Source organism: Labeo rohita, chromosome 1 (assembly GCF_022985175.1).
Source record: "Labeo rohita strain BAU-BD-2019 chromosome 1, IGBB_LRoh.1.0, whole genome shotgun sequence".
Classification (NCBI taxonomy): Eukaryota; Metazoa; Chordata; class Actinopteri; order Cypriniformes; family Cyprinidae; genus Labeo; species Labeo rohita.
In genome coordinates this window covers 36,474,689-36,502,450 of record NC_066869.1, presented here as the reverse complement: position 1 = coordinate 36,502,450, position 27,762 = coordinate 36,474,689, and the positions used below count along the sequence as shown (strand labels likewise).

At 36.5% G+C, this 27,762-nt stretch overlaps 1 protein-coding gene across 1 annotated transcript; it reads right to left on the bottom strand.

Annotated features, from left to right (window-relative positions):
* ecpas (Ecm29 proteasome adaptor and scaffold) lies at window positions 1-27,675 on the bottom strand. Its single transcript, XM_051111862.1, has 49 exons — window positions 27,609-27,675; window positions 26,720-26,850; window positions 25,793-25,909; window positions 25,532-25,650; window positions 24,586-24,732; window positions 24,321-24,492; window positions 24,082-24,221; window positions 23,917-23,995; window positions 23,683-23,802; window positions 23,458-23,543; window positions 23,237-23,312; window positions 23,093-23,142; window positions 22,922-22,988; window positions 22,706-22,828; window positions 21,941-22,044; window positions 21,728-21,851; window positions 21,144-21,224; window positions 20,832-21,045; window positions 20,125-20,216; window positions 19,525-19,659; window positions 19,291-19,432; window positions 18,957-19,129; window positions 18,706-18,807; window positions 18,467-18,590; window positions 15,529-15,674; window positions 15,381-15,435; window positions 15,147-15,261; window positions 14,815-14,883; window positions 13,714-13,831; window positions 13,462-13,629; window positions 13,284-13,363; window positions 13,098-13,203; window positions 12,966-13,013; window positions 12,755-12,873; window positions 12,513-12,663; window positions 11,295-11,360; window positions 11,053-11,142; window positions 10,906-10,972; window positions 10,727-10,818; window positions 10,574-10,640; window positions 10,106-10,297; window positions 6,345-6,556; window positions 6,118-6,161; window positions 5,112-5,304; window positions 4,824-4,968; window positions 4,645-4,750; window positions 4,071-4,159; window positions 2,186-2,257; window positions 1-913 (listed from the first exon to the last, which is right to left on the bottom strand). Exons 1-49 carry the CDS (start codon window positions 27,628-27,630, stop codon window positions 774-776), a joined length of 5,490 nt encoding a protein of 1,829 aa, XP_050967819.1. The 5' UTR covers window positions 27,631-27,675; the 3' UTR covers window positions 1-773.
* Between the last annotated feature and the right edge of the window lie 87 nt (window positions 27,676-27,762).

Sequence of the window (27,762 nt, the reverse complement as noted above, 5' to 3'; positions counted from 1 at the left end):
TTTGAGGTTTCAGTTTCATTTATGTTACAAACTTCCCTTTAATACACACGTAATACCTTTACATCAACCCTCATTTAAAAAACGTTCCATTTTTTAATCAAAAGTTCCCTCCTATCCAGTATGGATAGATCCTGGTCTCTTCTGCTTGACTCTGTGATACCTCCTTTTATAACAGCACTGAATGAATGAAAGCGAAAGGTTGACTCTATATGTGAACAGTTCTCAATCAGTATCTTGACTCATGAAGGACAAGGAATTTTTTAAAACAAACTGGAGAGGTGTTTAAATAGAAACCTGCAGTAATCACTCAAACTCCTTGAATATAACTCAGTGTATATGGTTCACAAGGGCCGTTCTGGCCCTTGCCAAACAAGTAGAACTGCAGAAAGCCTTCTGCTTCACAAACTTTGTGATTTTCGGTATCCTGAGCCAAAAAAAAAACCCCACAACGTAAGATGGAAGTAGTCGTATGTATTCTCACACTTTCACATACTGAGACTTTAACAAGGTTAAAATGGTTGGTGAAAATGTTTAAGCAAAACAAGACAAGGCTCATTGTACCCAAAGGTAGTCTTTGCACATTGGTTAAAGCATCAGGTAAAAGAGTTCACACATGGAAAAAAAAAGGTTTATGGCCTACACCGAGCTGTTGGGAGTGTGCAGATTATGGCAAAATGCGTGCGTATGCGACATGGCTGTGAGGATTATTACTGAAAATGTATGGTGGAGATTCTAAATCAACTCTCAGGACAGTGTGTGTTTGGTCAGGTTATTCATGGCAGGGCTTGTATTTTTCTTCTCATTGTCTGGGCTTTGTCCTTCAGGTCTGGACGGCTGTCTGTTTCCATTGTAGCTAAAGAGCGCTGAAGCTGTTGCCGACTCCTCTCAGACAGACACTCCCACTGATCGCTCTCTACAAACACAAAACAGCAGCAATTTTAAAAGTGAGAAGGTTTCTATCAAACTTCCATACCTGGAAACTTGTCATCTTTTGGTTTACCATTTTATAAAACTTCATTTTTTGCCAAAACTTTGAACTGCAAAGCCATGGTTTTATGGCCATTGGAAAGTTTAGGACGATACTATAGACACTGGTGTTGTTCCAAAACATTCAATGGGTTAAAGGTCCAAAATGCAGTTTTAATGCAGCTTCAAAGTGCTCATCTTCAAATGCTCATCTTACACTAGTAGTGCAACCTCACACATTACGTTGGAAAGGTCATGCATGGTTAGTTCTTCATCTGTGTACTCCGGTTCAAAATGGTAGGGTAGAAAACTCCATCTCATTTTTTCCTCCAACTTCCAAATCATCCAACATGGTTATTTTACCTTTTCTTGTAAAGGGCGTTTGACTTTCTTTGCACGTTTCCAATGTGACTACGTGATGCGTGAAATCAAGCTAGTGCAAGACGAGCATTTGGGGTTGTTTGGAGTTGTCCTCAACATCGTATTTTTTACTTTTTAAAAGGAATTAATGCATTTAGCATATTGTCAATCAATAAAGAAAACAGTTTAGTGTTTTACCTGGAACATTTGAAACAACATCATAAAACTGAAATAAGCTGCAGTTCGTTAGAGCGTAAAACATGCCACTTTCTGTTCCCAGCAGGTGGCGCTATGACTATAACTGAATATGGACATGCGCGTGTTCAGTCTTATCAAACGTGTGAATTTTAGTGCAGATCGGATATTGTACACCTGAATTATAACAACTTCCGTTTTCATGGTGAAACATCGAAATTTGTCAGGCTTCGCAATTTAATGTCACAAAGGGCTTTAGATTACACTGACCAAATTTGCTGTAGATCTCATTAGATCTCTAGGAGTTGTTTAAATACCATACAACTTTTTTGTAAGTATTGGTGCATTACATGTGTCTACCGAATTTCGTACATGTATGTGAAACATAGCTTGAGGGGCACTTTGTTAAAATTTTATAGGTGGCGCTATTGAGCCATTTTGCCACACCCACTTCTGAAACCCATATCAGATGTAAATTTTTACCACTTTTGGCACCTGTTTTCATGAGTTTCAAGCATGTTCAGGCCCTTAAAAAAGCCATTCATTTTGGAGAAAAGAAGAAGAATCTGAGCAATTCCAATAGGGTTCTTGCACCACCAGTGCTCAGGCCCTAACTATTTCTGTAATTAGCTGTTTTTCTAAATGTCAAGCAAATCAACACTACCTTCAATCCTTTTCAGAAGAAGTTCAACCACTGCCAAGGCATCTGTTCTTACTGATGAATAGCTTTTGTTTTCTGTAGAAGAAAAAGAATGATTCTCATGAGCCAAGTCTGAATAAAAAGAGATTAAAAAGATCACCACAAAATGAAAACTCTTCTGTTGAGAATAAAACATATTGCCTCATTCATGAAACATGAGCAGGACAAATTTTGGTGTAAATTGTTCATAAAACTGTTCTGACATAAACTTTAGAATTCATGTTAGTTGGTCTCAAAGAAATGTACACCTGTTCCCTACCAGGTGCAAATAGTGCATAAAAAATTCGGTGTTCTTTTTGGCTGATGACACTGAATTTTGATGCACTGCCATGATATTTTACAAGTTTTTTTGCCCTGTCTTTTTTTTTTTTTTTTCAACTTTGGGTGAAACGCAGTCCTTGTCACTGTCACTTTTTACCCAGCCGTCCAATCATAGAAGGAGGGAGGGGACAAATACTACCCTGACCAACTTGTACAATGACTGAACAACAATTGAGAAGTTAATATTACTTGTTACTGCATTTGTATTTTTAGTAATACTGTTTAAAATGAGATACTAATTATATGTGAATGGATATTCCAAATTATAGCAACAAATAATCTAAACTGGAAAAACGCTGTGCCACCAAGGCGTTCTCAAGCACCACCAGCTGGCCGTTTTCAGGAGAGTGCCTGGCATTTTCTCAGCTGGGTGAAAACACTTTTTAATGGACCCACATTAAATGAATTATTTATTGTTCGGCATATGGCCTATTAGTCTCTTTTGCATTTATGAAATATACTGGAGCCAAACTTGAGAAGGGAGTCCAGAAGATTCCATTGCATTCCTGGATGCGTAGCTTCATAGGTGGGGATTATGCTAATTGTGAATGAGTGCACATGCGCCCTATTTATGAATGACTGGAATTCATTAACATACATGTTTAACTATCAAATCTGATGTTTACAATGCACTTGTGAATAGGGAAGGTCTGTTTTGCGTGCAAATTACTCTGAATTTATTTGTATATTTAGTTAACGGTCATCAAAACTGTTTGGTTACCAACACTTTTCAAAATGCCTTTTCTGTTCCACACAAGAAAGTCAGTCATACTGGTTCAGAACTTAATGGAGAGTAAATTTTCATTTTTGGGTAAACTATGCCTTTAAAAGAAAAGTCCATTTCCAGAACAATAATTTACAAATAATTTACTCACCCCCTTGTCATCCAAGATGTTCATGTCTTTCTTTCTTCAGTCATAAAGAAATTGTTTTTTGAGGAAAAACTCCCATCTCATGTTCTCCCTAAACTTCGAAATCGTCCTATATCGCTGTTTTACCTTTTTTGTTAAGGGTGTTTGATCATCTTTGCATGTTCACGTTGCAAAGACTTGGTCGGTACTTCTGCAGCGATGTAGGATGATTTTGAAATGATTTCTGAAGTTGAGGGAGAAAATATGATTGGAGTTTTTCGTCATACTGTCTTAAGTCAGAATACACTGAGTTCATGGAGAGAAATGCGAGCTTTTGAGATTAAAAAGTATTTAAATTGTATTTTTTTTTTAATGAAAATAACCGATTGTTTCACTAGATAAGACCCTTCTTCCCCGGCTGGGATCATTCACAACCGCATTTGGGATCGTTTGAAGCCACATTTAAACTGCATTTTGGAAGTTCAAAATCAGGGCACCATACCAGTCCATTATATGGAGAAAAATGCAGAAATGTTTTCCTCAAAAAACTATTTCTTTATGACTGAAGAAAGATAGACATGAACATCTTGGATGACAAGGGGGTGAGTACATTATATGTGAATCTTTGTTTTGGAAGTGGACTTCTTTTATATTTAGAAGTTCATGAGAAACTCCACCTAGTGGTGTTGCCAGGGCAATGCAGGTTTCAGACAACATCTCAGTCAGAACAGCAGCGTTCTGATGTTCCTTATCCAACAGCAACAACCTAAGAACATACACACACAAAAACACCATACAGTCAATACAGCATTCAAAATCTTTTTATTGCATTCAGCAACAATTTTAGCACTTTTAGCACATTTTCTACTAGCTATTTTAACATAGGAATGCAAAATTAAAGACCACTTAAAGGGACAGGTCACTCATAAATAAAAATTCATTAAAAGTCATTAATTACTCACCATCATGTTGTTCCAAACCCATAAGAACTTAGTTCATCTTTTCATAAACACAAAGAGATTTTTGATGAAATCCGAGAGCTTTCTGCCCCTGCATAGACATTTGTGTTCTGAAGATGAACAAAGGTCTTACAGGTTTGGAATGGCATGACGGCGAGTAATTAATGACAGAATTTTCATTTTAGGGTGAACTATCCATGTAAAGATCCTGTATTTTCATTTCAGAAGTGTATATATTTCCCAAAGACAAGGCATTTGTTACGAAATTGTAAAGATTTTTAGTATACTATACCCCTGATAGAAAGCCTTCAAGGAGCGTAGCACTCCCAATTGGACTCTCCACGTGCTCAACTTCAGTCTATCACACATAATGCTACAAACCTCATTCTGGAATTGATCTACAACACAAAACACACTCATTATACACAACTCTCCCCCTGTGTGTGCCTAAAACTTGCAACTGAGACTTACTCTGTGTTTGAATGGTTTTAGGCCAGGACTTTCCAAGCGTCTCATATGCACAAAGCAGAACTTCTGTTTGTAATTCACGAGCTTTAGCATCATCATCGTCGTCATCATCATCATGTCTCTGGGAGCTGGCACTTGCTGGCTGATTCTAAATAGAAAACATTGTTTTTAAATTAAGTACTGAATGTGGGGCTCCCAAAAATCATTAAAACACTTTCAGGAATATTGTTACACTGTAACTTAATTAGAATGGGGGAAAAAAAAAAAAAGAGCATGCAGGATTTGCTGCACCTTTTTAATAAGAGGAAGCACGATGTCTGTGATTTCCTGAAAACGATCCTCCTTTGTCGACTCCAAGATGTCTGCTGCACTACGTAAGGCTGACATTTTATAAACCAGGCTCTCTTTCTTACATTCCTTCAGCACCAGGTCCAGCACCTCGCTCACTGTCGGCTGACCTGCTGCTGGCTTCTGTAGCTCCGCACTACAGAATCACAAGTATATGAGAATTCACTCATAGGTTTTATTAAACAAGAATCAGCAAGAGGCTTATAAGTTTTCTGTATGCTCTGCACAATTCACTATGAAAGGCTTAACATAATATTAAGAATCAAAGGTAGAATTTCTATAAATTAGGGTAAGAAGTGCTTATAAAAAAGACCATATTTCAACCAAACATGAAAATTGTCTGAAACTTTACTCACCTTCAGGTAATCCAATATGTAGATGTGTTTGTTTCAATATAGGGACAGATTTGGAGAAAATTAGCACTACTTGCTCACCAACTGATACTCTGCAATGCTGCAATGAATGGGTGCCATCAGAATAAGAATCCAAACAGCTGATAAAAACATCACAATAAGTATTCCATACGACTCAAGTACATAAAGTAACGTCGGGCAATACGAAAAGTAACATATATATATTTTTTTATTTTATGTGACGCTTTAAAACACCTAATGATGGATTTGTTTCTAAGAAACACACAGGTTTTCACTTCACAAGACAATAAGCAATGGACTGGAGTCATATGGATTATTGTGATGTTTTTAATCAGCTGTCTGAACTCTCATTCCGACGGCACCCATTCATTACAGAGAATGTGTTGGTGAGCACGGGATTTAATGCTAAATTTCTCTGTTCTGATGAAGAAACAAACATCTACATCTTGGATGGCCTGATGGTGAGAAAAAATATTCTGCATTTTTTTCTTTTGTTTTTGCTAAACATCTTACAGATCCTGTAAAGTTATAAGCACACTTATAAGTGTGTGAAGAAATAGATAGTAGAATCTAACCTGCATTTAGACACTACAGATCCAACAGCTTTCAACAGCTCTTCCTGTGGATATACAAGCCATTATACTTCACTGGTCACGAATAAAGAAAGAAATCAGTTTAAAATAAACCACTGTGATCATGTTAGTCTGTTTCCAGAGCAGACAGTATTATTAATCTTTGCTCAGGTGCATAAATTCTGTTCCTCAGCAAAGAGCATGTGTTTGAGAAAGAAAAAGTTTATTACCTTCCCTGCCCAGGTGCGTCCTGCAAGCCCCTGTAGTAGTGCACTCAACACCATGCCCAGGTGAGGTGCCACCAGTGAGCCCGTTTGTTGCTTAGCAATAGTTGCCATGGCAGCGGCACCCTGAGCCTTCATCTTCCAGGACTGAGACTGCAGAGCCCTCTGAGTAATGGCTATGAGCTCAGTCATGTACAACCTGATTCCACCAAAGCTGCCTAAAATACACAACAAATCAAAATTCATTCTCTCATCCTAACCCATAAAGGGATAGTTCACCCAAAAATTAAAAATCTGTCAATTGTTATTCCAAACCCATAAGACCTTTGTTCATCTTCACAGCACAAATTAAGATATTTCTGATGAAATCCGAGAGCTTTCTGACCCTGCATAGACAGCAATAGAACTTCCATGTTCAAGGCCCAGAAAGGTAGTAAGGATATCATTAAAACAGTCTATGTATGATCAGCTGTTCAACTTTAATTTTATGAAGCTATGACAGTCTTTGACGTGTGTTCATGTAAGTACCATGGCTAGGGTTGGGTACCGAAACCCGGTGCCAATACGGCACCGGTACCCATGTGACCGGTATGTACCGGACCGAATCAGAACGCGAATTTCGGTGCCACTTAAATGCCTGAACTGTCGATTGAAATATTTGTCTTCTGGTGCTGTGACACGGATGTAGAAGCATTGATTCATCAACATGCATGATCGCTAGTTAAATTTAAATATTGCATTCATGGGGTGTCGGAATGATCAGAACATTTTTTTACTGAATGAGAAAACTCGGGAAAGTCGGAAAGCTTTGATGATAGAAATCCAAGACATCTTTGTAGTTACTATCCATTATTCGAATTAAAAGCACAAATCGTCTGGAAATGCATCCGAGAAGCGCGTGAATGCTGCAACTATCGTTACACTTGCTCTGACTGCAGCAGGTGGTTTGCCGTTAGCTTAGCGAGCTACATTAAACGCGTCTTAACTTAAAATGCCAAAAACTAAACATTCTAAAGTGTGGCTATATTTCACGAGAAATGATTCAGACACTGCGACGTGCAGCAAATGTTTTACAGCAGTTGCGTGTGAAGGGGAAAACGCGTCAAACCTCATGAAACATTTGATGGTATGTGGAATAAACTTGAAAGCAGAGGGATGCACCGTGTTTGACAGACATCAGCTGGAGAGGTGTCGTATTTTGCCAGAATATGTGATGCGATCTAGGAAAACCCAACACATGGTGAAATTTTACCTTTTTTTAGGTTTTAACACCATATGAAAGCTGCGTTCAGGCCCCTTTCCAAAACTTTTATTTTTTACATAACCTACGTTATGGCTATCTTAGGTTGGCTGATAGCGATGATTTTCAGGAATGGGATTTTGAGAAAAACGGCTTTAAAGTGAGACGGCTTTCACTTTCACTTTACGGGTTTAACGAGAGCTGTCTGTCAAGTTAGGAGCGCTACTGCATCATTAGACAAACAGACTAACGTTTGTTTTCCGTTGATCACCCATTTTATGTTTAGTAAATAATGCAGCCTACTTTGTAGTAAAAGCGAGCGCAGCGCAACTGTTCGCGCACTGTGATAAAACAGACTGTCATCGGACGACTCCTCTTTAGTAACTTCATCATCCGATCCTTCATCTCTGGATGTGAAATAGCCCGCAACATCATTTAGGGCACTGACATCACCAAAACTGAGCAGACTGAGACGAGTAAGATCGGTTACGTGAGCAGCTGCAGTACTTTAGACGGCGTTGTTGTGCTCCGCCATCTCACGATATTAAAGTAAGTAAGTAAGTAAGTAAGTAAATAAATAAATAAATAAATAAATAAATTTGCTTGCCGTACTTTACACAGGACTGGTGGAGAATGTGAACTGATACGCCTTTACTAAATATGTTATGTGGTTTATTTTGATAGGTTAACTGTTGGGAAAGCACCTCCGCAGCGCGTTCTTAACATAGGAGAAAGACAGTCATTTCTGCTTGCTGCAATAAATTTCTATTTTTCTGCACTAAACAAGTCAATTTCGAAGAGATATTTTCAGAGATGGTAGACAAGATGTTATAGAATAATAATTTAATGAAAAACGAATTTCCTGAAAATGTCCCACCGCTACATCCGACGGGTTTTCCCAGATCTCATCACATATAGTCATATTTCTGCAAAAGAATTTCTGAAATTTTAAGTTGTTAAATTATTGTAGTTGGGTTAGGTGGCTTAGGTTTTATTGTTGTTGCGTTTTGCATTGACTTAATAATGTATAGTACTACTTTTTTTTTTTTCTTTTTTTTTTTTTTACTTTTAATACATTGTTCAATTTAAAGAACTTTTTTGTCCAATAAAAATATATTTTTGTGTCATCCACCACTTTGTGGCTTTTTTCAAAGTATCGGTTCAGGCACCGTTTTGGCACCGGTATCGAAAAAACCCCAAACGATACCCAACCCTAACCATGGCGCATGCATGTGCATTCTGTTTTCTTTCCACAGAAAAAGTATTCTTGTAGCTTCATACAATTAAGGTTGAACCACTGATGTCACATGGACTATTTTAACAATGTCCTTGTGGGCCTTCTGGGCCTTAAACATGTCAGTTGCGTTGCTGTCTATGCAGGGTCAGAAAGCTCTCAGATTTCAACAAAAATATCTTAATTTGTGTTCAGAAGATAAACGACGGTCTTATGGGTTTGGAACATCAGGATAGTAATTAATGACAGAATTTGTATTTTTGGGTGAACTATCCCTTTAACACACAGTATAATATTTAGTACTCTACCTTTTGGGGTCATTAATATTTTTATTCAACAGGAATACATTAAACTGATCAAAATGTGACAATAAAAAGACATTTATAATGCTACAAATAATTTCATATAAATGCTGTTCTTTTGAACTTTCTCTTCAAAAGAATCCTGAAAAAAATTCTTGGGCACAAATCAGCATATTAGAATGATTTCTGAAGGATCATGTGACACTGAAGACTGAAGTAATGGTGCTGAAAATTCAGCTTTGCATCACAGGAATAAATTTCATTTTAAAATATATCAAATAGAAAATGGTTATTTTAAATTGTAATAATAATAATAATAATAATAATAATAATAATAATAATAATTCACAATATTACCATTTTTACTGTATTTTTTGATTAAACAAATGGAGTTGAAATGGAGTTTAAAAAAAAAAAAAAAAAAAATATCTTACCAACTCCAAACTTTTAAAAAGCATTGCACATCTCTCTCCAGTACTTAAAGGCCTAGGTATCGACCATTTTCTAATTTGATCCAATTGTCTTTAGTTACATTACGTTCGATTGTAACTAAAATACGCATAAGGAAATCAAAAGTCAATTTTGTCTAGATATAAAAAAAAAAAAAAAAAAAAAAAAAAATCTATAAATGTAAACTAATGCTAAAATGTTATGGTCTAAGGCCTTAACTACTATGTACTTACATCAAAAAATAAGTACAATGAACTTATAGTGTTCATACTGAATTGCAAAACACTTTGGGCCAGGTTTACTAACAGCGTGTGCCAGCGATTTAACGCTAATTTGCCCTGTTTAGTAAATCTGGCTCTTTTGCTACTAGATGAGATGGGTTATGGGTAAGGTTATAGTCTACCACAAAACAAAATCTTTACAAATCCAAAAAAAAAAGGAAACGGGTTAAAGGATTGTTTTTTGGGGTTTTTTTTTATTGACTTCAGGTTGTTTAAAATGTTATGAATTAATCTGCAAAATTATGTATATCTTTACCTACCAGGTACATGTTCCTGCCAGACCTCAGACCACAGGTTGGCCTCAGCGCTTTCTCCTTTCTCTTCCTCGGGCTCCTGATGCATGCCCAGAAATGCCAGTGGTAGAGCCACTCCAGCATGAGCCTTCAACACATCCGGACTGTAGTGACTGATGGCATGAACCACCAGACAACATGAGGACTTGTACAGTGCCTCTGAAAACGACAGAAAAACACTTCACAAATCTAGACAGCATGAGGATTTAATTCTTAATTTTCAAGACAAATCCTTTTAATTAAACAGACAGTTCAGTTCAGTAAGTGACCTTAATGTGATTCCAAAACCATTCTGACTTTCCATCTTCCATCCAACACAAAAACACACGTTTTGAAGTAAGTCAAGCTGCTCTTTTAACCGAAGAAAGTCAAGTCATACGGGCTTGGAAATACATGAAGGCATTTGGGTGAACTATTCCTTTAAAATCCTCATACCCTCTTTTTCCAGGTACCAGGTGTTTAGTTTCTGCAGAAGCTTCTCAACACTGCTGTCTTTGGCTGTCTGATGGGGAAAACAAGAGTATTGTTTTGTAGCTCTGTGGTTGCTTTAGGTTCAGTTGAAATATGTATTCAGGTGTGCTCTCATACCCTGACCAGATGTCCAATGGCAAAGGCAAACGACTTCTGAATGACGCTACTACGGTCATTGATCCCATTTAGGAGTGCGCTCATCAGTTTACCTGTGGGACAAAATATGCCCAATCACATATAAGACTTATAAATGTACAAAAACAGTAGAAAACACCTTTAATCTGTCAGTATGTTACCTGAATATGGCGTAAGATCTTGAGGGCACTGCACTGTCAGTGACACAATCACACTGGCACATCCTCCCTACAATAGCACATACACACAACTGTCAGCCTGTGTGTACATAAAGTGCAATACTGACAAAAATCAACCAGGATGTGTACCTTTGTTCCAAGTCCAATTCCACTCTTTAGTAGCTCGCAAAGTTTTGGAACAAGCTCTCCTAACACAGACACATCCAAGTGTTGCAGACACTAAAACACAAGCACAGCTCACATAAACATTGCAGTACAAAAACACACGGCTACATGCACATTGATGTGTTTTTGCAATTAAATGCTCATGTAATTACCCATTTGGAATGAAGATAATGCATCATAAGGATAGACTTAATAATGCGTCTTACCATATTAATGGTTTCCATCATAGGAGAGGACTTGGCTGCACTTAACCTTGCGGCATCCATTGCACTCTGCCACAGAAGGAAATGTGAAAACAGTGAGTTCAGTACATTCAAGCCTTGTTTAATATCTGTTCTGCTAATGTCATCAAAAGGAATAGCTAAAATATTGACTGTTTTCAAATGCTCTCCACGGGCCATTGTTTAGACAAACTTAAAGGAGAAGTTCACTTCCAGAGCAAAAATTTACAGATAAATTACTCTTGTTATCCAAGATGTTCATGTCTTTCTTCAGTCCATAAGAAATTATGTTTTTTTTGAGGAAAACATCTCAGGATTTCTTTCCACATAGTGGACTTCTATAGTGCCCGTGAGTTTGAATTTCCAAAATGCAGTTTAAATGGAGCTTCAAAGGACTCTAAACAATCCCTGCCGAGGAAAAAGGGGATCATTTTCTAAACAAATAGACAATTTATATACTTTTTAACCTCAAATGCTCATCTTGTCTAGCTCTGCATGAACTCTGTGCACTCCGTTTCAAGACAATTAGGGTAGGTCAAAAAAGTGCCATCTCATTTTCTCCTCCAACTTCAAAACGGTCCTACATCGCTACAGAAGTACCGACCCAGTGTTTACAATGCGAACATGCAAAGAAGATAAAACACCCTTCACAAAAAAAAGGTAAAACAGCGATGTAGGATGATTTTGAAGTTGGAGACAAAATGAGATGGGAGTTTTTGACATACCCAAGACGAGCGTTTGAGAATAAAAAGTATTTAAATTGTATTTTTTTTAATGTAAATAACTGATCGTTTCGCTAGATAAGACCCTTCTTCCTCGGTTGGGATCATTTACAACCGCATCTGGGATCGTCTGAAGCCGCATTTAAACTGAATTTTGGAAGTTCAAAATCGGGACACCATACCAGTCCATTATATGGGGAAAAATGCTGAAATGTTTTCCTCAAAAAACATAATTTCTTTACGACTGAAGAAAGAAAGACATGAACATTGTGACAAGGGATGTGAGTACATTATTTGTAAATTCTTGTTCTGAAAGTGGAGTTCTCCTTTAAATACACATTTAAATATGTCTATTTATTTGTCAGTTTAGAAAAAATTGAAAATAATTAATTGTTTTTTTGTTTTTTTTTAAATCACATTTAACCACATATTATCAATACAGTGCTAATTAAACCCAATAACTTATCACAGAGCTGCTTACCTTCTCCTGCTCTGTGGCTCTCAGACTGAGGTAGTTGAGCACCTGCGGTTCCAGCACGCTCAGAGCCTCCAGCAAAGCCGGGATGAGTCGAGGAGCATGGGGCTTCAGACGGCTGCCTGCTGTCTTACTGATCTTCACAAGAGTCTGGATACTAAAACAAACCAACTCTCAGACTTTTACTCTGAATATAAAGATTTAATGTCATTTGTGTGTACGTGGCTGGTAAATGCATGCGTTATTACCTAAGAGTCCGCACTTCGGTTACGTTACTGACAATGCCTTTGTCCAGTAAAGTTGGCAACAACACAGCCACTGTCCTCTGAGCAGCAACACCTGTTGATTCGCACATACGCACACACACCTATTGGACAAACACACACATGCATCAGTCATTGCTGGTGTCTCAATAGCGGAAAATCATTGGGGTATGCAGAATTCAGTACTGCAACTCACTTTACTGAGAGTCTTTAGAGTCAGATCTGCTGCTTTACGAACTGACTCCTACAAGAGGAAACAAAGACGGTCAAATAAAAACAGCTGTAGGTTACAGAACAGCACAACATACAAGAGTCTCCTATTTCTCACCTTTATATCATCCAGAACCCGAAACAGAGTCTCCCAGATTTCTGACAGGCGGTCAATGATTTCATCTGCCTGCCTTCCACGTATCAGATCATTCAAAGCCAAGCAGCTGGAAAAAAAATAAAAAGGTTGTGATGATTTGAACCTAGTATATGTAGACTCCCTTTCAAGTATATCTAGACAAGTTACCTTGACTCCCGCACCCTCCACATGTTACTGGTGAGGTTGGAAATTACATCTTGAAGAATTTCCTTAAAATATTTCTCCACCTGTTAAAAGCAGACAACATGTAATTGTAATAACAATAGCATCCCTTATATCTTTCAAGCAATGTAATTCATTATTCTAAGTAATAATAATATCTTACAATGGTTTTATCTGTGACAAGAGCATCCCAGATGCTAGTCATGGCTTGTCTGATTGCCAGGTTGGGGTCAAACTGGTATCTGTAAAGACGGGGGACCAGCTGAGGCAGGAAAGGAGCCAGCTGTTCACCAGCTTTGGCTGCAATAATGTTAAACCCAAATGCTGCCCCCTACAGCAAAGAAAGAGTCAACGATCATTGCATGCAATTGAAAAAGGCTCTGAACAGAAAGTTACAATGGTTAACATAGCTCACCTTTCTGGAATTCCACATGGCATGGTGATTGGCAAGATTCATGAACTTATAAACAAGATCCGGTTGGTTTAGATCACTAGCCAGTGAACAGAGTTCCTTGTAGGTGGAGAGTCCTTGTCTACCAAAGTAAAAGATCAAAACAATATACGATGAAACGAAACATCCGCTCTAGTAATCTTATTAAAATTTAAAGGATTAGTTCGCTTCCAAAATAAAAACTTACTCACCCCCATATCATCCAAGATGTTAATGTCTTTCTGTCTTCAGTTCAAAAAAAAAAAAATTTTTTGAGGAAAACATTTCAGGATTTTTCTCAATATAATGGACTTCAATGGGAAAAAGGTTCAATGTCCAAACTGCAGTTTCAATGCAGCTTTAAAGTGCTCCACAAGATCCCAGCTGAGGAATAAGAGTTATCTAGCGAAATGATTGACCATTTTCTAAAAAAAAAATAAAAATGGAAAATGTATATACTTTTTAACCACAAATGCACGTCTTGCACTAGCTCAACCTCACGCATTATGTAATCACATTGGAAAGGTCACGCGTAACATAGGTGGAAGTACTGACCCGGTGTTTAAAAAGTGAATGTGCAAAAAAAGACAAAAACCCTTTACAAAAAAAAAAAAAAAAAAAAAAAAAAAAAAAAAAACAACAATGTTGGACGATTTTGAAGTGATTATGTAATGTGTGAAGTCGCTATACGCATTGCAGAGATAGTGCAACATTAGTATTTGTGGTTAAAAAGTATAGAAAATTTAATTTTTTTTAGAAAATGATCGATCTTTTCGCTAGATAAGATCCTTATTCCTCGACTTGGATCATATAGAGCCCTTTAAAGCTAGACTGAAACTGCAATTTGGACCTTCAACCCATTGGCCACCACCATTTAAGTCCACTCACTATATGGAGAAAAACCTTTTTCAACTGAAGAAAGAAAGACATGAGCATCTTGGATGACATGGGGGTGAGTACAATATCAGAAAATGTTTATTCTGGAAGTGAATTAATCTTTTAAACTCTCAAATCTAATAAGTCTTACTCTCTAAAATGTATCTAAACAATCTAAAATATAAGAACTGAACTAAAAGAAGGACATACCCATCAGGTGCTTTACCAAGAGTCTCCCCCTGGAAGACCTCAGTGTCCTCTGAGACATTATGTTTGGCTCTAAAAACAGAATTTCACAGGTATCAAATTAGTCAGGAGTGAAAAATGCACCTTGCAATGTATTCAAGCTCCTAAGATATATTGTTCTGTGATGTAACTCATTGAAAAGACAAAAAAGGTTTATCCTTCAGCCTACTGAACTAAATCCAAGTAGTAGTCTATACAGAGTAAGTGCTCTACGTTCTGGGGCTTGGTAAGTCTTAGTAATGCAATTTATCACAAATCATACTCCAAAAGTGAATAATAAGCTGGTTTATTAATACCTTTTACCAGTCATGAGAGTATCCACTAGGGTTGATACCAATTCCTGTTGGTCCCGTTCTCCTCCGAGCTCATAAACCAACCCAAGTCCTTTAGACGCCACATCTTGACTGAGTTCTACACACAAAGATCATCACTATCAATCTTACCCATAAGCTCAATTACTTTATATATTGTCACAATGTAATGTGACCTTTTAAAAGAGCAGTATCATAAAGGAGCAGTATGTGACTCACCATCAGGATCAGACAAGATAGAAATAAAGGCTGTCTGTATTTCCTTCAGATGAGACTATCATAGACAAAGAGAGAACAGATACTTTGTAATGTCCATGTTTCTTTGTGTGTGCAGATAAGATTCAGAGTGCATTGTGTGTGTATTTACCTGTATTTCTTTGTGATGGCTGAGTTTCTTGACTAGAGACAGGAGCCATATGCAGGCAGCCTGCCGAACATGAGGGTTTGGACTTGGTATATATTTTGACAAGACAGAGCTCAACACCCAGGGCACTATATCATTATTCTTCACATCTGATGAAAACAAAAGAAGATGATAAAATTAAAATAGCACATCATGTAATTTATTTATATATTTATAGAGAGAGAGAGAGAGAGAGAGAAAGAGAGAGAGAGAGAGAGAGAGAGAGACTTCTTCCCTCAAAAAAAGATTTTAAAGGTGAAGTCCACTTCCAGAACAAAAATTTACAGATAATGTACTCACCCCCTTGTCATCCAAGATGTCTTTCTTTCTTCAGCAGTAAAGAAATTATGTTTTTTGAAGAAAACATTCCAAGATTTTGCTATGGTGCCCCGATTTTGAACTTCCAAAATGCAGTTTAAATGCGGCTTCAAACGATCCCAAATGCGGCTGTAAACAATTCCAACTGAGGAAGAAGGGTCTTATCTAGCGAAACAATCTTGTCTTGTCTTGTCTTGCTTTGTCTGTGTATTATGGTTCAAGATAGTTAGGGTATGTCAAAAAACTCCAATCGTATTTTCGCCCTCAACTTCGAAAATCATTTCAAAATCATCCTACATCATTTTAGAAGTACAGACCAAGTCTTTGCAAAGTGAACATGCAAAAAAAGATCAAACACCCTTAACAAAAAAGGTTAAACAGGGATATAGGACGACTTTGAAGTTAAAGGAGAACATGATGGGAGTTTTTTGACATACCCTAACTGTCATGAACCTGGAAAAAACAGTTCAGGCAGAGAAAGACGAGACGAGCGTTTGACATTAAAAAGTATATAAATTGCATTATTTTTAAGAAAATAACCAATCGTTTCTCTAGATAAGACCCTTCTTCCTCAGCTGGGATCGTTTATAAAAAAAACATCTGGGATCGTTTGAAGCTGCATTTAAACTGTATTTTGAAAGTTCAAACTCGGTGCACCATACCAGTCCAGTATATGGAGAAAAATCACAATTTCTGTACGACTGAAGAAAGAAAGACATGAACATCTTTGATGACAGTACATTATCTGTAATTTTTTGTTCTGGAAGTGGACTTCTCCTTTAACCATCTAACAACTGAACTAAAAGCACTCTTCAGGCTAGCAAGCTCACACAGTCCTTTCTCCCTGGCATTGTTTCAGCTTTGTAACAGAGCTGTGATTTCTGGGATACCTGACTGAGTATTTCTTTTAATAGCAACCATAAAATTATAAAATGTTTTATTGAAGGTAAGCCACTGAGAACTGCTACCTTGTAACTTGATCGTCATGACGTCTAATTTACAAGATGAGGGGGATCACTTTTAAATCCAAGTCAGGAGTGGGCGATATGGCAAAAATATCATATCACAATTTTTTTCAGAAATATCACGATTCACGATTTTATCACAATTCTTTTCATGTTGGTTTTACTATTTTGCAAGTTGACCGAGCAGTACAGCCAAACTAATTTCCCATTTTCAAAAACAAAGCCTTTCAAAATAACAGATATTTAGGCCAAAGTGAGCAAAGATAAAAATCTGTGTCATTATTTTATCTTTGTTATTAAAAATAAGAACAAAGATACACATTACAAATAAACATAATACAAATAAAACAAACAGTGCTTTATTTTCAGGTACAGTAAGTGTATGTAGCAGTAGCATTCAAGAAATTGAATTAACTAATATAAAAAGTGAAACACTATATTCTTATATACTATATACATCAATTGTACATTGATTCTTACTAAAGCAACTGTATTAAAGTTCTTCAGTAAAGAGAAGTGAGTGATTTTTCTCTTTGTGTTTTGTTGTTTTATTACCATTAAAAGAATGGTTCACCCAAAAATTAAAATTCTGTCATCTGTCTGTCAATTCCATCATAGTGTTTTATTTTTACATCATCATTTACTCACTCTTAGGATATTTTAAACCTGAATGATTTTTTTTGTTGTTGAACATTATCTATTTGATCATTTCTATTATTACATTAAATGGGGACCAGCTATGTTACGGTTTGGTTACCCACATTCTTCAAAATATCTTATTTGCATTTAGCACAAGAAAGAAATTAACAGAGGGACAACATGTAAGGGAGTAAATAATGACAGAATTATAATTTTTGGGTGAACTATCCCTTTAATGACAAGCGGCAGCATGTTTAGTGCAATTAGTCTGCTGTCCCTTTAAGAGCTGCATGCATATAATATACAGGCACACATCCATTTTCCTCTCAATTGTTTACTTTCACTTTAGAAATAAGCAACTGTTTTTATATGTAAACCTTGTGTTTTGGACAGTATTAGCACAATCAGGCGCAATACATAATTTTGTTTAGTAATTAGGCGCTATGTGACAGAATTTTAATGTGTGCGCACTTTAGGTGTATGCACACTGGAACAGCACGCATATGAAATGTTTAACCAGCAAGGCTTTAAAACAAATAATGTACTTTTGTGATTTTGAATAAGTGCAGTGTCCTGTAAGTGTAACTCTACCGCTGAGTTAACACTGATGTAAATGTACATTGTACAGTAAATTGAGACAGAGGCGCCAGAACTGAAACTGGTAGAATAACACGATACTACGATATTTCTCCAAAAGCAGATCATGGAGACATTTTTATCATCGTGCACCCCTAATCCAAGTGGTAATTATTTTACATGAAAAAGAATGCAAACCCCAAAGTGCAGTTACTTCATATTCCTGATGCCTTGTCCCATGTTGCCCTATATAAAATTAGATTTTCACTCAAGCAAACAATCAGTTTTACTTGCCCAAAAGACAAGTATGCACAAGACAAGTGTGAACAATATTTTCGTTTTGTGTTCAAACCCCATCTGAAAACACACAGTTCTCTCTCTCCATCTCTCTCACACATACTTACTCTCAGGAGGGCAGTATTGGTCTTCTGTGCATGTCCACACATCTCTGGCAGCTCCAGAGCAGCTTCCTATAGCAGCATTAGTTAAAGCCTCCCCCACTGTAAATTGTAGCTCCACCTGCTTGGCCTAAAGAAACCCAACATAAACATTTCACAAGAAAAAAATGGCCACGTTTTTGTGTTATTATTTAATTAACAGAACTATGGTGTCAACTTGAGGCTTGTGTCATGTGTCACATTACCTCTACTGAATCCATAAGGCCCTGCAGGAGTTTCTTCTGGTGTGGGAATTCACTGTCTCCCACCGGCAGGAACCCAAGAGTCTGGATGGCACGTTCTTTCATCTGACAACACAAACAGCAGATGATCAGTACAATAAAACAAAAAAGCCTTCATTTCTTTGAGGAAACCGTGAAAACTGATCTGGCGCTTACTTTGATCAATAATGTACACATCATAATCATTCACTCTCTGAGAGTGAATTTTGTTTTACCTTGCCAGTCTCTTTTCCAGATGGGATCCTGGCAAGCAGATTATCCACTAGACTGAGTTTAGTGAAGCCATTTCCATCCGCTGGTATCAGCAACACGCTGTTACGCCCAATCTCTCCCAATGCTGTCACAGCAGCAACAGTCAACAGAGAAGACTCGCTATCCAAAAACGAACCTGCAGACAAACACATCAGTAGCTCTTTGTTTAATTAAGTGAATATAATTTGTTTTTCTTGCTGCAATAGTTAACTAAAGAAAAAAAAAAAGTTTAAGGTGTTATTCAAGAGCATCCCAATATCAAGTGTCGTATGAAACACTGTGTGAAAAGGCACATACCAATGGTTTTTGTGGCCATGGCAATTAGTTCCTCATTTTCTTTGGGGGTGGGCTCAGTAGGCATTAGGCTCCGCCTCTTATTCATGTATCTGCCTACCATATAGCCCAGAGCCAAAATGGCACCATGCTGAGTCTCAGGACTCTAAATGTAACAAAAAAAATTATATAAGGAAAACATTTCTTAAAATGTGATTAATTTTTCGATTATATTATGTTACATTATTTTAAACATACATGTGTGTCTTTAGTTATCTTAATCAGGTTTTGTACAGCAGTTCTAAGTTCATTTCCAGACATAGTAGAGACAACTACGGCATACAGTTGGGCTGCCAATTCACGCATGTCTTCTTTATTAGTGTTCATGAGACCCTGCAAAACAAACATGATTAATTAAAAAAAAAAAAAAAAAAAAAAAAAATTATATCAGACATACTTAAAGTCTCCATTCCAGAGGACATAATACAAAATGCACTTTTAAAAAGTTTAGGGTCGGTAAGATTTTTTTTAGCAGCAATCTTCAGTATCACATGATCCTTCAGAAATTATTCTAAATGTGCTGATTTGGTGCTCAAAAAAATGTTTATTATCAATACTGAAAACAGTTGTGCTGCTTTGTATTTTTGTGTAAACTGATAAATATTTTCAGGATTTTTTGATGAACATTCAACAAAACATTTACTTCAAATCAAACATTTTAAATTTTAAACAGTTTAAAGTTGTTATTGTAACTGATCAATTAAATGCATTCTTGCTAAATAAGTACTCCTTCCAAAAAAAAAGGAATAACAAGAATGACAGTAACTTAAATATAATAAAATGTAAAATAATACTTACTTTAATCCAGTCGATTCTGTCTACATAGTTGAGGGTAAGTTTCTCTGGGCACACAGAGACGACTTCCAAAAGACAGTACATCACTGGGATTCCTGTATTAATGAATTACATCACATCATCAGATCACAACAAAATATATCTACTATAATCCACCTCCTCTATTTCCTGTAGATTAGGCTCTATTAAATACATTTTGAGATTTAAACATCTGAAAGCTGAATAAATAAGCTTTCCATTGATAAGCTTTCCATTGTATGGTTTGTTAGAATAGGACAATATCTGGCCGAGATACAACTATTTGAAAATCTGAAATCTGAGGGTTTTCATAAAAAAAAAAAAAAAAAAAAAAAAAAAAAAAAAAAAAAAATAAAAAAATAATCTAAATATTGAGAAAATCGCCTTTAAAGTTGTCCAAATAAAGTTCTTAGCAATGCATATTACTAATCAAAAATTAAGTTTTGATATATTTACGGTTGGAAATTCACAAAACATCTTCATGGAACATGATCTTAACATCCTATTATTTTTGGCATAAAAGAAAAATCAATAATTTGATCCATACAATGTATTGTTGGCAAATATATCCATGCTACTTATGATTGTTTTTTATGGTCCAGGGTCACATATTACATATATGTAGCATTTTTCAAAATTAGATAATCTTACTGGCCAACCCTATTAGAAACCATCATTTGTAAACTCCTCACCTCCTACAGCTGACAGCAGCTGTTGCAGTAAGTCCATGTACACGTGAACTGGATTGGCATCTCCTCCTTTAGTGGCTGAAGAAGCTTCACTGGATAATAATGACTGAATATAGCGTCCAATAAGAGGAGCATCATCCTGCATGTCCATCAGGCTCTGAGATGTGGATGTGGCACCAGCACTATAAGCTAAACACATTCTCAGATAAAGAACTATCTGTGGAAACATAAGAGAATTTGTTCAATTAAATGTGGCATGTTATTAATTAAATAAAATAGTGAAAGAATTCATAAGTCTAAAGACTGTTAGTTTACCTCTCCAAATGTGGCAGGATTAAAAGGCAACGTGGAAGTACCAACAATGTATTTTGCAGGGGTCTTCAATCTCTGTGCAGCCTATGACAAAATAACAAAGGGTCAAAATGAAAAATGAAAATTGTCATTAATTACTAACCCTCATGTTGTTCCAAACCCATAAGACCTTCATTCATATTTGGAACATAAATCAAGTATTTTTGATGAAATCTGAGAGCTTTCTGACCTTTCACAGACAGCAATGCAACAAAGGACTTTGTTAAAATAGTCCTCAAGACATCAGTGGTTTAACCGTAATTTTATAAAGCTACAAAAATACTTTTTGTGCACAAAGAAAACAAAAATAACTCTGAATAACCCTTTCTAGGCTTTGAATGTGGTAGTTGCATTGCTGTCTATGCAGGGTGAGAAAGCTCTCAGATTTCATCAGAAATATCTTAATTTGTGTTCCAAAGATGATCGAAGCTCTGAAACAACTTGATATATTGTATAGTTTCAGATCAGCATCAAAACAGACCTGGAGACTCATTTGGGGTCATGACACACCAGTTCTGACTCAGTAATAACAAATCAAAACGCCACACCTTTTCCTGGATGTAGCTGACCATCTCAGGGAATGACGGCATGGGCCTTGATCCTTCTTTCTCTGTTTTCGTAGAGGGGAGAGACCTAAGGGCTCGCCGAGCTTCCCCAGACACCTCCTCACGACTGAAAATGCAAGTCATATGATGTACATCTTTCATGACAACACTTAATTGAAAACTTGAAAGAACTCTAGGAAGTGTAAGGATACTCACGGATCTCCTGCAGCCAGAAGTAAGAGATATCGAGAGGCTACGTGATCAGGAGCAAACACTGTGCTGGCAAATTTCATCGCTACCTGTCGCACCTGTACCTCCGGCTAACACAAAGCCATACACAACAGGACATTAAACACTGTAAATTATCGTTATTATTTTTTTAGATTTATTCATAGACTCAAAGTTGGATTAAATATATTTTTGCATCATTAAAGGGATAGTTCACCCAAAAATTCATGTTGTTCCAAACCCGTAAGACCTTTGTTCGTCTTCCAAACACAAATTAAACTATTTTTGATGAAATCTGAGAACTTTCTGACCCTGCATAGACAGCAATGCAACTACCACGTTTAAGACCCAGAAAGGTAGTAAGGACATCGATAAAATAGTCCATGTGACATCAGTGGTGCAACCATAATGTTATGAAGCTTTAAGAATATTTTTTTGTTTGCAAAGAAAACAAAAATAACAACTTTATTCAACAATTTCCTCTCTTCCGTGTCAGTCTTTAAAGGCAGTTACACTGCTGTCTATGCAGGGTCAGAAAGCTATCAGATTTCATCAAAAATATCTTAATTTGTGTTAAGAAAATGAATGACAGTCTTGCGGGTTTGGGACGACATGCGGGTGAGTAATTAGTGACAGAATTTTCATTTTTGTGAGAACTATCCCTTCAAGTTGAAGTGTGTAAATTCATATTTAGTGTTGACATTTTTGTTTATTCCTTTTAAGTGCCTGTAATAAGACAGTTAAATAACAAACCTTTGTGATATATGCAGCCACAAGTGCTTCCATTAGGTTCAGAAGTGCCCCATGAAGATTAACATACGCTCCCACCATCATCGACAAGGCCTCCTGTATGGCCAGTCGCACATCAGCATCCTCCTGTTTCCATTGAGAGAAACTAGGTTAAAATTTTACAGCAGGTCATGGAGCAATAACTGGATAACTACTGTATAAATTGTGTATCAAACAAACCTTGCACATGGACTCAAAAAACTGCTGTACCAATGCAATGTCTTTCGTGAAAAGCTGAGGCATTCGACTATTATAGCAAAAAGGGAAAAAAAATACATTTTACACACCTTGACTCATATTAAAGTTTATAACAATTTAAAATATTACTTAGTTATTAAGGGTTTAAATTACCTCGAAAGTTTTCCAACAGCAGAATAGGCCACACATAGTAGTTTGGGGTCCTTATAATGAAATAATAAATTAAGGTCACTTTGATGGATGAAAAAGCACAAATTTGAGTTACAACAACCTAAATTGTTCAGCATGCATTCATACCTCTTTATATTCATTAATAAGCTTGGTAAGTCCGTTCAGCAGCATCAAACCCAAAGGTTTGTTGGTATCAGGGCACCTTCAGATTAAAACACAATTGTGATCATCACCTCAGACTTGTGATGCGAAAGCACACAAAATAGGAAAGCACTTGTGAAAGTTGCAAGTTACCATCAATAAACTATTGGCTATAATATAGCAACCTATTAAAAATTGATACTTACACCATACAAATATGATGTACAAACTGCAGAGTGAGGGACAGAAGTTTGTTGTTGGTGTTTGCTCCGAAAAGTCCATCATAGACAACCTAAACAAAAAGACGATCACTGTTACAATGACATCCTTTGAACAAGTTATAACATACTGCTTGCCTGCCCCTATTTGTCTCTCTCAGCATGCATTTCAGCTGCATTCACTTTCATTCTTTCAAACGCTATCTCTTTTACCTGTATATTTGCAGGAAAGCACTCGGCAGCCAGTCTGGAGCGGAGAAGGTGAGGCAGAATCTTCATCTTGACTCTGGTGCTGACCGGCTCATGCTTCAGCTCCTGTTTTACTGTGGCACCCTAAGAGGGGAAAAAAATAAAAAAAATAAAATAAACACACCTTATGTAGAATACCTCACTGAATATAATAGTAATAACTGTATTAGACTGACCATGTGTAATGCATATACTTACTTTAGTTTTAAGTGGAATATCACCCAGGTAAACTTTATACATTTTGTTGATAATGAGTGGATTGTTCCAGTCAATAATGCTGCAGTACAAAACAGGACAAAAGAGATGAGTTTCATTATCAAGACCTCATGATTTAACTTGCCGTGACATTACAGAAAGCTTTACCTCTGCTTGCTTTTCAGTTCCAGATCAGCCGCCGTGGCGACACTGTGTCGGGTGTCACTTGAAGCCACAACTAAGTGAATGACTGTTTCAACTTCAGGCACCTGCTCTGCCTCTATAAACTTCACAATTCCCAGTTTACACTGCAAACACAATGATAAAGAGGTTACTCAGTGAAGAATCAGAAAGAGTAAACTGGTTATTTCAGTTAATTCGATTTTAAACAATTAATGCAACCTCACCTGCTCCAGTTGCTCTGGGCTCCACTGAGCTTCTCCGATGACTCTTTTAACTGCATAAACGCTCATTCCTGGTGGAGGCTGGGGGAGACCTTGTGCTGCCGCAGCTCCTGCTCCAGATCCCCCTTGTGGAGAAGAGGGAGCTGGACGACTTGGAGGCTCATTTAACACAAACCTTGATAGAATTTGAAAGATCGAGTGAATGGGATTTAAGAAACAGCATTAACATTACCAACTACAACTTACTGTACACATCCGCTTGACATACCCATATGGCATCAGAAGAACATCAAGCATGAACTCTAAGAGAAGTTGTACAGTTTTGGGCCTTTCCGTCAGGACAAATGGGGAAGCTTTAGATGGCTCTGATGGATATTTCATATGATACAGCGTAGGGATCAGCAGGTGCATCAGACTAGAGGGAGAAGACACAGGCTACATCAATACTGCTCACTACTGACGTGAATATCTTAATATACAAAATATTTATATATACACTACTATTCAAAGATTTGGGGTCAGTAAGATGTTTTTATTCACTTTTATTCAATTTATTATACTTTAAAACAAAATTCTATTTCTAGAATTCTATTAGAACAAAAGATCTATTAGAATAAAAACAGTAAATAAATAAAAACAGTTCTTTGGATCATCCTATTCTTCAAAGAATTCAGAAAAAAAAGTGTCATGTTTTCCACAAAACTTCAGTGAAGATCAGATGACAGTTTATGACCAGTTAAAGCAGAAAACCAGTTAAAAATGAGATTAAAATGTCAGAAATAAAATAATTTATATTTGAATTTATATTTTATTTTCCACCTAATTGGGAAAAAAAAAAAAAAAAAAAAAAAAATCACCAAATCAGTTTATTAGAATGATTTCTGAAGGATCATGTGATACTGAAGACCTGCTGAAAATTCAGATTTGCCATCACAGGAAGAAATTACATATCAAAATAAATTAAAACAGAAAACAGTTGTTTTAAATTATAATATTATTTCACAACATTACTGTTTTTACTGTATTTTTAATCAAATAGTGAGCATAAGAAACCTCTTTTAAAAATATAAAAAATTCTTACTGTCCCCAAACAGTAGTGCATATTTTTAATAATAAATACATTTCATAATACAATATTTTAACATATATTATGTGTGTGTTCATAACCAGTTACATTCTTTCGTTATTTCATTTGAAATTAAGCTGAAACTAACCTGTCCTGTTGGGGCTGAGGTTTGCCCTCCATTGCTGTGAGTAGAGTTGGTGCAAGCTCACACTGTTTGGACACCTCCAACCTAGGATAGCCCATCTTTATGTAGATGATAGTGAAGTTCTGCAAACACAAACACAGTCATGACAATGAAGTTCTCACTTTATAATATAGGAATAACCTTAGCATAAAAAATGTAATACTCAAGGTTAATAATATTAAGTATTGACAGTGGTGATAGTAACGTGTGGGTATACGATCATACCGTGACAAAAGATGCAGCAGAAGGGTCCTGATACTGAACCAACAGTGTCTCTACAGGAAGCTGGATCTTAGGTCGACTCTTTATCCTTTTGTTCAGGTGTACCAGCAACTCCATAACCTAGAGTGGACAATAACAAATTCCAAACCTTTAATAGATCTTCTTTGAAATTATCCTACTTTTGGACTACGAATCCCTAGAGGAAAGACCTTAACAATGCAGAGTTTTAAACTTGTATCTCTCATAAAAACACACATAAACAAAGCATTCATTTTTTTTCTATTATCCTTCCAATGGCCATGAGTTAACACAGAATTCCCATATACACTTTATTATAACTTCCATTAAGAACATTAGTTAACATTTTCATATATTTTGCAATAAGAAAAAGAAACTTCTGTATTGACCTTACACATGAGAGAAACAAATTACTTATTGCAGAGTTAACAAAAGTTGCCAAGTGCATTATGTTTGAAGTGGAAAGCTTTAAAACGAGTGGTTCATCCATAATTTTATGCAACCTTACCCAAACAGAAATACAAACAGAAGACAGAAAACAACCAGTACAATGCTGAAAAGGGGCAGGGCTACAAAAAGTCTATATTTGAAAGTCTACATTTATAACAGTGACTGTATGATTTTGAGATCCATCTTTTTACACAGAGGACAACAGATGGACTTATATGCAACTTTAAATATCATATTTTTCATTTAGTCCTGCTCTTCAGAAGCTACAGATGTTGTTTCCAAGACAAAATAAGTATAATTTACCCTGATTATTGTTCAAAAAAGTTACACTTCTTGACCAGTAAAGATCAGATGACATTTTATGACAAATTAATGGAGAAAACCGACTAGTTTACTAGTTTAAACAGAAAATGCTGATTCTTCACTTAAAGAATGCTATTCTTTACTTTTTCTCACACTTACTTTCTTGCGAACCCCCTCTTGCACACTGGATAGTTTGAGCAGGACAGGAGGCAGGAATTTGGATATAATATCCTGCAACTGCTCATCTGTTTCTGCATGACCCAAGCGCAAAAACACACGCTCCAACTGGTCTATAATGAGAAACAAAGAGAAAGCAGAAATGTAAGTGACAGATAGAGTGTTCAAAATAAGCAAAACTAGCTTACATATTTTAAAATTGATTTGAATGAAAAAATTCTCACATGCTGTATGATCACAGGTTATTTATAAGAAGCTTATACTTTAATCGAAACGATTTATTAAAGAGACACTGAGAATTACTGCAGTGCTTGTATGTCCCTGGCATAATGCCGTTTCATCGGCTCTCTGTAAATTAATTTACAATAAAATTATTTAACAAGCTTGCAGGGAACAACAGAAAAACAGGAATAATTGTAAATACAGATAAACTGCAAATATACCCGGTATAATCGCTAGTTGGTTAGCCTGTGATCTGAATAGCCTCACTGCTAACCAACGTTAACGTTTATTACCTACGTACATATTTCTCACGCTGTCAATAAATGACAACTAGCCCCGGACCACTTTTACATTTAGATAACGCTATTTTTACGGGAAATAGAGGTTGTAGTGTCCTCTAATTTAGACAAGCCCAAATGAGGTACTTTCATTTTGGAGCATGACTGAGCATTGGGCCTCTGTAAGCACATACTAGCCGGCTAGCTGCCAAACTGATTCACTTAACAAATATTTATTCGTGTAACTACTGATTAACAAACAGACAGCAAGGTGAACTCAATCTTCATAAGAGGGACAAATAATGAAGAGGGTATTGAAAACAAGTATGCAGTAATGAAGAAATAAAGCATGTAGAATGAGTTAAACTTACTGAGCTCGTCCTGTGCAGCCATGTTTGAAGTGAAGTCACCACCAGCACTGCCACTCCTATTGAGACAACATCTCTCTCTCTCTCTCTCTCTCTCTCTCTCTCTCTCTCTCTCTCTCTCTGTCTGTCTGTCTGACTCATTTCATTCATTACTATT